The sequence below is a fragment of the Strix uralensis genome, chromosome 20 (assembly GCF_047716275.1).
Source record: "Strix uralensis isolate ZFMK-TIS-50842 chromosome 20, bStrUra1, whole genome shotgun sequence".
Taxonomy (NCBI): Eukaryota; Metazoa; Chordata; class Aves; order Strigiformes; family Strigidae; genus Strix; species Strix uralensis.
In genome coordinates, this window is record NC_133991.1 from 13320840 (window position 1) to 13331738 (window position 10899).

The 10899-nt window shown below is 44.1% G+C and overlaps 1 protein-coding gene across 3 annotated transcripts in view; it reads left to right on the top strand.

Moving 5' to 3' along the window:
- Positions 1–8576, top strand: part of PAFAH1B1 (platelet activating factor acetylhydrolase 1b regulatory subunit 1) — a 37623-nt gene extending 29047 nt beyond the window's left edge. For 2 of the 3 annotated variants that reach the window (XM_074890161.1, XM_074890162.1), the window contains exons 7-11: positions 138–240; positions 1050–1278; positions 2666–2767; positions 3416–3572; positions 4844–8576. In XM_074890161.1, coding sequence (XP_074746262.1) covers positions 138–240; positions 1050–1278; positions 2666–2767; positions 3416–3572; positions 4844–4917 — 665 coding nt within the window. In that variant the 3' untranslated portion in view covers positions 4918–8576. The remainder of the gene's footprint in view (positions 1–137; positions 241–1049; positions 1279–2665; positions 2768–3415; positions 3573–4843) is intronic. The other variant, XR_012631654.1, reaches the window with a different exon arrangement.
- The last annotated feature ends 2323 nt before the right edge of the window (positions 8577–10899 follow it).

The following is a 10899-nucleotide window of genomic DNA, read 5'->3' on the forward strand; positions in this document are numbered from 1 at the left end:
GTTTACGTGTAGAGATTATTCCATAAAACATGCACTACTGCTGTAGCTACTTGCCCAAGAGAAAAGAATAGCAAGTCCTGTGTGCTCTGTAAAAGCTATTACAGTACCACTTAATAATGGTTTGATTTTGTTTTTAGGTCATGATCATAATGTTTCTTCAGTAGCCATCATGCCCAATGGAGATCATATAGTTTCTGCCTCAAGGGATAAAACTATCAAAATGTGGGAAGTCCAAACAGGGTAAGTGTGCTCCTGGCTAAACCTCAGCACCTAAACAAAACAAGCATAAACCACTGTTGATAGGCAATGGGCCACATAAATCTGGAATGTCGGCAAACATGATTTGAATTGAGGTATGATAGTGTGCCCTTTAGAGTAATTCACTTAAGGGTTCTGCCTTAAACCATTAAGCACAGGGTTTTAGGTTTTAGTACTGACTAATTAAAACTAACTGGCTCTATCATTCTGGGAGCTATGAGAGTAGAACACCATAACTCAGGACCAGGTGGGAATATAAATGCAGTGGTTAACCACAAGTTTAAAGGGAGCATGAGAGGAGGGAGGAGAAATCTGTTACTTTTTTTGATACAGATCAAGATATCTCCTCTGCTTTTTGGGGGGGCGGGGTGGTGGTGGTGTGTGTTTTGTGGCGGTTTTTTCATTATTGTTTCATTCATCAGTTCTCTCTTTAATCCATCCATTTGCCAAAAGCTGTAGGTGAAGGCTGAATGACCTGTAAATCTCTACTTGTTCTTAAAATACCTATTTAATGCAAGCTGTCATGTCAACTTATTTTCTTCCCCAAGCTTCCTGCCTTCTACCTTAACAAGGATTTGCTAGTTCTTAGCTGTCACTTCTTTCTCAGGTCTGCTTCCTTTTCATGAACTGTTTTATGGCCTTGTACATCATCATCCAGGATGGACACGTGCATGCTAAAATATTTTATCTTAACTTCTAAGAGTAGGTCTCAAGCGTCCTTAAATTTCAGAGGCATGTGTAATGGTTTTACTGTGACATTGAGTCATGCGGTATTTCTCTTTTTTGAATAGTTACTGTGTGAAGACTTTCACGGGTCACAGAGAATGGGTGCGCATGGTGCGGCCTAACCAGGATGGCACCTTAATTGCCAGTTGTTCTAATGACCAGACAGTGCGTGTTTGGGTGGTAGCGACAAAGGAATGCAAAGCTGAGCTCCGAGAACACGAGCACGTGGTAGAATGCATTTCCTGGGCTCCCGAGAGCTCGTACTCCACCATATCAGAAGCTACGGGATCAGAGGTGAGGTTTCCAATGCTATTAAATAAGCACGTACAGTGAGGTTATTTTTTTACTATGCTCTGTGTAGAACTTTCTGGGTAATATTTAGAACAACTAAGCTCTGTTCTCAAAAGTGCTTGGCAGGTGGAGCGAGTGTATGGGTATTTTTTGCAGAGTATACTTGGTCTAGTGTTGATCCCACATCTTGGCTTCACAGGATCCACGCTCGTGTGTGTTAACAGTAGGAGCCTACCTCTGCCCTGGCTACAGTGACCTGTGGAGAGATGCTCTATTTCTGAGGAGGCTGGGAGTGGGGCCACTTCCACATATGTCAGCAGGGAGAGGTGGCATAACGTGACAATTCTAAGGATGCTCAGCCACTGAAAGCTGGGGGGGGTGTAGTGAGTCAGGAGTGCAGAAATTAAGGTGCCTCGGGTGTATCACACTGGTTAAGCTTTGACCGCCATGTCCTAGTGCACAGAGAAAGCAAGTAAATCCCCATTTCTGTCATCACAGATAGATCTTCTCTGGTTTGGTCACTAAATCTTCAACAAAGGCTGACTAAAGGTCAGAAAGAATTTCCTTCTAAGGGTGACACAGTGTAGAAGAAATGAGCTAGAAATTAACTCCAATTTCTGGTTAAAACCCCCCAAGTATATCTGTCTTGGCCTCTTCCTCAAAAAGGACACAAATCCCCAATGGGAAGAGTAGATACACTGAAGACAGGGACTTGTCTAGTGATGGATTTTACAAATTATTTCTTGCATCCTTAACAGATCCTTATGATCTTGTAATTAAAGTAAATTCCAAAGGCTCACTCCCTTGCAGCAGTGGCTGTGTGGCGGTGCCTCCCGTGCCCTCTGCTGGTGTGAGCAGCTCTGTACAGCCCTTCCTGCGGGGCTTCACTGCATCAGGCACTTCAGGTTCTGGGAACCGAGTCTGTCCTCTGTACTGTGCATGATTACAAACAGAAATGAGTTCAGAGTAGGAGCTTTTCAAAAATTCTGAAACTTGCTTCGTTACTTTTTATGAAGAGTGAGAACAGAGGTATGTCTGAACGTCATACCCTTGTCCTGAGGGGTCCGACTGAACCGTGCCTGCTCTCAGAAGAGGGTGTCTTGTAGTAGCCAACAGTGGATTCAGAGTAGTACTTGGCCTGGTGCATCAGCAGGACATACAGCCATTTCTTTTAACAGATTGTGTAATTCCTTTTATTTTGTTGCTTATTTCTCCTGATGTTAGTAACAAAATTCTCTGACTCTCAGCTTTGGCACTGCGTGTTTACTAGCTGTAAGCTGGCATACGATCTTATTTTGCTACTAAGAAAGAGCTCTCAGAAGGGATCTGCTTCCTCCCTCCTCTTCCCCCCCCCCCCATACGCCATAACTTAAACCATACTTTTCTGTAGACTAAGAAGAGTGGCAAGCCTGGGCCTTTTCTGCTGTCTGGATCCAGAGACAAGACCATTAAGATGTGGGACATTAGCACTGGCATGTGCCTTATGACACTCGTAAGTTCACTGGTGTTTTTCTGGCAGTCACAGCTGCAGATCTAAAACTAGTTTTAAGGGGATGAATTATCTTACATGCTTATGTTTTCAAGAGAAGCCAGAGTTATTGAAATAAGACAAACACTGGAAATGCACAGTTTTAACGGCTTCTATAGTTCAGATTTTGTTGTTGGTAAGAAATGATAAGAATCAAAAAAATGCATAGTACAAATGCAGGAGTGCTGTGGTGTAGTTCCTGTGAGGACTAGCTTGGTTACAGAAATGCTGATAATCAGCTGAATTTTGTCTTGGGTAAAATGCTGTGCTCTTCCCCTGTGTGGGCCTTCCTGCAGGCCGTGGGCCTCTTCCCAGCGGGATTCAGGCTGGACTGGGTGTCCCTGCTGGGGGTGGGGAGCAGAATCAGTGCAGATCGCATGAGGACTTTTGTTTGTTTGCCTTCAAGGACAGGAACTCACATTGTTGGTAGTGCTGATAAAGATGTAATAATAGAAACTGAAGATAAACTTGGGAGTTGTGATGGGTTTTAGAAAGCCAGATGCAATCCTTGCGGGAGCAGCGCAGGGAGTCACTCCGTTTGCCGTAGCGTAAATCGTAGGCTGCTCAGCCTTACAGCCTGCACCTGCTCACTGATTTCTCCTTATGCACAAGGTGGGCCATGATAACTGGGTACGTGGCGTTCTGTTCCACTCTGGGGGAAAATTTATTTTGAGCTGTGCTGATGACAAGACTCTACGTGTCTGGGACTTCAAGAACAAGCGATGCATGAAAACCCTCAATGCGCACGAACACTTTGTTACCTCTTTGGGTATGTATTGTTCTGCAGTGCTTACTGCAAAGTGCAGAGCCACAGACAGATCTTTCTACATCTTCCCCAGCTGAAGTTGAGCACTGAGCTAGACACTCATGTTTGGATTTCAGTGAAGTTTTGTCCCATGTGTATTTTAATCAGATAAGGACAGGAATTTCGAGTGTGCTGGATTTTTCCACTTCTCTTGCCACTGTTGCACACTGGATAAAGATGTTCACTGCCAGGGTGCTCTGGAGTGTGTAGACGTCTGGGCACACTGTATTGCCAATGCTTGCCGAGGGAGGGGAAAAAAAAAAAGAAAAAGAGGTGGTGGGGGGGCATAAAGCAAAACAGTCAGGAAAAAAATGTACTTTGAATTCCTGGGCATTCCTGGTTGGTCTTACCAGATCTTGGTAGACATCAGTTCCCCCTGCCCTGGCAAAACCCAACCCAACCCCTCCCTGTTCAGTAAAGCTAGCTTCGCTCTGGAGTCTGTGCTATTGTTCTTTTTTCTCTGTGTTCCTCTGGCAGTTGACAGCTTCTTCAGGGAAGCTGTGTGAGTTGGGTTAGGAGGGAACCTGGAAATGGCTACTGAGGTTTCCTGATCAAACTTGCAGGGCTAATCAAAATGCAGGGTTTCTGCCTTCACTCTGAAGTTGTTGGAGACAGCTGATCAGAGAGGGGGAAAGAAAAGTTACCAGTTGATCAGTCACGGGTTGACTGACCTTGGAATTGGCTGCTTCAGTTCACAGACCATTTGCTGAACCCTTTCCACACAGCAAGGCGTTTTGATTCCTCCTGGTTAAACTCACCAGTGCTGTCTGACCCAGCCCCAAACTGATTTGTGTGTATGAAATGTTTTGGCATCTCCTGAGGAACAGTACACTTCACATTTTTTTAAGTAGTAGCTCACAGCTGTACTGTCTACAGCAAAAAGAAAAAGTCAAGTTTTTGACTTCTGATTCTTGAATACCTCTTACATGAAGTTCTGTCTGCTGGTAGTATTTAGCAGTTTTATCTGTTTGAGATGTTTGAACTCCTCTCTGTTATAACTTTGTCTTGATTTCTTTTCCATGAAAGCTCATTTATAACTGAACTGAAAGTAGATTTTCATGCTTTACAAAATTCTTGCATGAGAGAATTTGCCTTCAGAGCTACAGACGTGATGAGCTTTGAAATTTAGTCTTTGAGCTGGTAGAATTTTTTGGAAAAAGTAATGATATTCAGTCAGAGTGGAAAATACGGAACTTTTGGACTTGTTCTTAACACAAGCTTTTCTTTCCTCGCAGATTTCCACAAGACGGCACCGTATGTGGTTACTGGAAGTGTAGATCAAACAGTAAAAGTGTGGGAGTGCCGTTGATTGAATTCACATTTGACCCCTTTTTCCTCTGGATGCACTCAGATACCATGGTTACCCATTGAGCTCTGTTTAAATAAATATTGTCCTTTCATGTAAATTATTCTGGATGTAGATTGAGCTTATTAAATGTTACACACAAAGTATTCATGCATGGTGAATCCAAATTGTATACTGTAAATTTACATACGTTGTCTAGAAGTACCATAGGTTTAAGAACATGGGCTGGCATTGGTCACATCAGACCTAAGAAGGCAGAAGTTGGATAATTGAAATAGGGCACTTAACTGAATAGTTGACAGTGTCGTTCTATGTCGGATAATTATACCTGTTTTTCTTTCTGCTGTCTGTTGGTGCCTGAATTGGTGACCTCATTTGGGAAAAGTTTTGTAGGGCTCTTTCAGAAATGTGTATCTATGTAACATCACTTAAGTGTGCTTAATAAATCTTCTCTAAGAATACTAGATAATAAGGCTGCAATTCAGAATCTTCTGAACCTTATATGTAATTAATGGAAATTAATTAAACTCTGGAATATTTGTCATGAAACATTTGCCAAATCAACAGAATACACTTGTTTTGGCCTCCTATCACGCAAGGGTTGGTATATTTATATAACTAACTGTAAACCTGAAATAAGACAACAAATCTTAGTAGCAGCTGATGTGATAAATGTATTTATTTTTTATTTGGTCATTCAATGGTTAAGCTGTGCTGTTAAACTAAGTTTAAATGGTTTTTTTGTTTATTTTTTTTTTTTATGCTAGACGAACTTCCAGGAGGAGTTGTCCATCCCACTAGAATTTAGTGATCTGATTTCCCATAGAGCTGAATCTCCCAAATGACTGCCATGGTACAACTTGCTGTTTGCTTTCAGTGTGTGTTAGAGATGTGCAATTCCTATTACACAACAGGATCAAGTACATTTACTTCCCTCTTACTCACTTGCAGGAGGTTGGGGCGTACAAAGGTTTCTCAGTTTCTTTAGTGCCTCCTTGGAAACCCTTTTGAAAATGAGGTTGTGCTTACCTTGACAAGACAATGTGGCTTGAATAAAAACGTGCTGTGGTTTGCATATTGAGAAATATCTTGGGATACAGTATTTAAATGCTTTAAAGAAAGTGCTAAATACCTTGAGAATCAGATTATAATGAAAACAAAAGCACCATCAACAAAACAAAGTCCATCCGTGGGAATGATGCTATCAAGTAAACATTTAAAATCCAAACCAAATCCTATCAGCAAAACTAGCCCAGCTTGGTTATGAGTATTTATGTTGTTTGGTGTATACAATTTTTAATTTGGGTATCCCTGAAGTTACATATTTTGATCTGAAGTGAATGGAAATATTATAAATTAATATTTTAATCAGCATTTTTGTGACAAATTCCGTTGTAGTTAACTAAGAATTACAATACTTATCAAACTAACCAGGTCTTTTTAAAAATCCACGTTAAAATGTACAATATAATGAAGTACCAGTCTGATGTTTTTAACAGGTGAATTTGTGCTTTATTTTATCTGTTTTGTTTAATACGTGGCTTTTAAAACTGTCCCTTTTAAAAAGAAGAATCCTTGACCAACGCAGGGTCGCTGGCGGGTGTCCGCAGTCAAGCGGTGAGGGGCGTGGGGTTAATTCCTCCCGTGGCCCACAGGAGGATCCCGGGGCCTGGCCTCTGGGCAGGGGGGAGGAAGAGGAGTTCTGATGTGGGGTTGTGGAGCCAGTTTAAGATTCAGGCTAATCTCTTCAATCCAGTGGTTTATGTAACTTTCAGTGTGTGTTTCTGCAGTTAAGCATGCACAAATAAAGTATTTTTTTGTTTGTTAGCTGCTTGGACTGGAAAAATTTGCTGCTTTTTGTCCTATTTGAGAGTTCCAGATACACAGGTAGTACATCTTAAAATTCCTCGGTGCATCTGCAACTGTAAAGTAGCACATCTGTTTAGTTTCTGATAGGACCTATAAACTTTATTTAAGTATAAAAGTCAACCACACTCATGTACATAATTCATAAACATGAATGAGAAATTAAAGGTACCTATTAAGTGGAAGTTGTCTACTGCATTTTTTCCCTTTAGCATACCACTCTTTACAAGGACAGACAACTGAAGTCGTAAGCAGCATTTAATTGCTTGTGTGAAACGCTCCGCGAAGTCCTTCTGCGCTGCGGTTTGCAACCTTCTCCTTCAGTAAGCAGTGAGTGAATAATCTCAGGGATGGTCCTGGCCGGATCAAAAGGTAAAGCCCTGTGTAGACAAAAAAGTGAAAGCCGCAACACAGGAGTTGGGTCTGTGAGGGTTTCCTGCAGTGTCGCTCCCTGGTATCGCACTGTGTTGGACTTTTTCCACTATTTGCAATGTTTTCTGTCAGCTAATCCTGTGCCTTTCCTGTGATGATAAGTACAATAATGAGGTTACTGGTTTGGATTACAAAATAAATTTATTAGGGGGTTTAAGAGGTTCACTGCTGCTTTGCCACTTTCCTTACTAAAATTGGCATCGCTTAAAAATAACCATTTATAGACCATGTTACCAAATAGACAATACAGACTTTTTGGCTTAAAACCAGACAGACATTCCAGTGCCACACTAAGGTAACGTGCCCAGGAAGTCTTAGATGCATTCGAAAAAGTGCAACATTTATTGTGGTTTAGACATAATCTGGAAGTTGATGTTTTATAGCATCTTGCACTTTAGAAGATTTAAAAAAAAAAAAAAAAACCGTCCTGCTTTTGTGTATGGTGTGACCAATGATGTGCCCGGGGCACTAATTAAAAAGAAAAAAAAAAAATCTAGTTGCTAGCAAGTTGTCCAAGGGCTGTGGAGCACTGTAGTATTTTGGAAGCTTTGGCTATAGACTCACCAAGCCCAGTCTACTTATACTGTCAGTACCCTGCTTCTCCTGTTTGCCTCCTCCTGTTTTTATGTGAACTGCCTGATAATATCACTCTTAAATAGCTTTTGACTTGCGTGAAAGCTATTTAAAAGAAAAAGATTATACTTTGTTTTTGTAGACAGTGGTGGCTTGATAATCCTTTTAATGATTTGAATATTAAAAAAAATTACTGAGTTGAGTGAAGGAAAAACGCACTTAGAATGAGTTATTTGCTGTCCAGCTGTACATAAAGTCCAGTGTATTTAAAAAAGTCAATACCGAGAATCTTCTAGCAAGAATCCGTGCATAAAAGGGTAGGGATGAACGTGTTCAGAGCGGGGAAGGTTGAGTTGGATTTACAAGTCACAACTGGATTTAACTGGCCTTTTTATCTTTCCACTGTGTCATGTAAGTAGCTGCTTTCTTGTCCTGCCTATCCCTCAGGCTTCCCCGAGTTCATTCTGAAGATAAGTTAGCAAAATCTTCAAGTTTTAGAAGTTGATCCTGACATTGACATGAAGGCAAACGTCGAATTTTTTCATAAGAGCGATGTTAGAGGTTGCAATTGGAGAAAACAGTTCCCAGGCTGTAGGAGTTAACTGAAGCTATTGACACAATTTAAAAAGAAAAAAAAAAAATCAGTAAAGGAATGTATATAATACTGCTCTGTGTTTTACAGTAAGATTTGTTGCTCTCAGACTGTGTAAAACAAAATTTATTCATGTTTTCTGCATATTAAAAAAATCTTATTGTACCAATTGGTAAACTATTAAATGCATATAAAACTAGATGTGTTTTTGTTTCCTTGGATGCAAGAATTAAAACTTATTTTGAAAAAAGCTATTGGTGTTTCACCCTTCAGCTTTTGCTCCACCCCTGCTGCTCTTTAATTTAAGTTGTGCTTGCCCGAGGAAGTGTGAAGCCGTTTTAAGGCAGCTGGTTACAGCTGGACTGGTCGGAGGTTTTACTGGTTAAGACGGTGCAGGGAGGTTTTAGGAAAGGCTGTGTTTGTTAATCTGGTTCCGTCTTGAGTTTGTTAATCAGGTTCTGTTGTCTCGGAGGCCAAGGGAGCCGGGCAGGCCCTGGCCAGAGCGGGTGTAGCCACCCTGGGGTTGGGGGCTGCCGCTGCTGGTTGTTCCATGACCAGGTGCGTGGGGGGAGCCCCCACCCTCCCCACCCCAGGCCCAGCGCTGCCTTTTCCCCGGGTTTTTTTGGTTTTGGTGTTTTGGGGTTGGTTTTTTTCCCCCCTCACCTTGAACCCTGCTTCCCACCAGACCCAGTAAGAACCATTGTTTGGTGTTTGCTCGATGGTGACGCTGGCAGGAACCCCCTGCTCTGTCCCGAGCAGGGCCCGCTGTGACGCGGGGAGCTGAGCCCCTGCAGGCTGGGGGGATGGTCTGTTTTCGTAGCGGTGTCTTGGTTGCTCTGTAGTTTGGTGGTTTTTGTTTTGGTTTTTTTTTTTTTTTCTCTTGCTCCCTGTGATCCAGCCTTAACTGCCTCGAGTGCTGCTCACAAATGGGTCAGTGAACTGAAATGGAAATGTGAGTTTCATCACTGGTGGGAGATCAAGGCTGTGACCTTGGCTGTGGCGTGGGGAGAGCGGCGCAAAGCTCCTGCCTGTGTGGCTCCCAGGAAGCCTCTTGCACTGTTACTGGGTAGCGGGGACAGACCTGGGATGGCTTTGGGGGAGATTGGCTTTTATTTGGGAAACCCAGCTGAATTTGGGAAAAGCGGCTGTGGGAAGGTGTGTCCTGGGGGGCGGTGGAAGGAGCCGCCTGCGCCTTTGCGAACAGAAGGGTGAGAGAAGGGACGTTCACCTGGGAGTTGCTGAGAGCAATGGGGGTAGTCGAAGAATTTCATTTTCCCTTTCAACCTCGTGCCTGTGCAGCGTGTGCCTTACGGAAAGCAGCTCTGCAAGGGGAGGGGACTGGTTTCCACCAGCTCTTTCCACTTTCAATAGAGCAGACTATTTTTCAGCAGACAGGGTTGAATATTTACAGGTATGGGTCTCTTGGTCAGTGCTGGAGGGAGAATTGGTTCAGCAGAGCAGGCTCCTCCCTGAGCAGCGCGACCCCTGAGCGCAGCCCAGGGTTTAACTGCTGATGGTGTGGTTTTACACATGGTCCGGCCGCTGCCAGCACGTGCTGGAGATCCCCGTCTGCAAGGAGAGCAGGCAGGGTAAAACCAGTGTTATTTCTACGTGCCTCCTTCGGGGTTGCTGATGGTTTTAATCTTTCTCTGAAATAATTTTGTTTTGCTGCAGCTGATTCTCCCGGGCGGGACCAGCTGAGGGCCGGTGCTTTGCCGGGGAGTTAAATCCCGTCCGAGGCAGACGCGCGGAGGAGCTGAGGAGGTGGGATACGTGATACGATACCCACAGGGGGGTGAGTTGTCCCAGGCTGGTTCTGAACACCCACCCTCCTCCCACCCGGCTCAGCCCTCGGCCCCAGTTTGGGTCGGTTCGTCTACATTCATTTTTATTTAAGAACTTGTGAACCGAGTACCCAAGAACACCCCAGCCTGGAATGGTTGTTGTCAAACACAGCTATTTAACAACTCTGGTGGCACTGGAGCTGCGTTTGCACCCTTCAGCTTCATTTCCTGATTCCAAAAACCCAGAGGGCCCCTGTGCTCGGGAGGAAGCAGCTCCTGGCCCTTGCGCTGATGCGGTGCCTGCAGGCAGAGCGGGGCAGCTCTGGCCGCTCGGGGTTGTGACTCTGGTACTGATTTGTCACTTCATCTTTTGGAGGCAATTCCCTTGTGCCAGGGACGTGTCAGTGGAGGAGGAGGAGGGTGCGCAGAGCAGAGGCAGCGTTAACTGTGAACTCTGCAGCAGGCTGAGGGGTCCCAGTGCCCGCAGCCCCTCGCCACTGGCCCCAGAGCTCTCAGCTCTGCTGCTGCCCAGCTCAGGAAAACCACCCAGCGCCCGGGGAAGGGGAAACCGGGCACAGAGAGCAAATACCTGCAGGGAGAGGAGAGCTCTGCAGCATGGGCCCGGGCCTGTCACAGCTGTTAAGGCCTCCAGCCCCGCTCCTCCCCGCTGGCTCCTGGATTCAGGGTATCCAACACCATGCACCCAACTGTAAAGAAACCAATAAATAAAGTACCTAC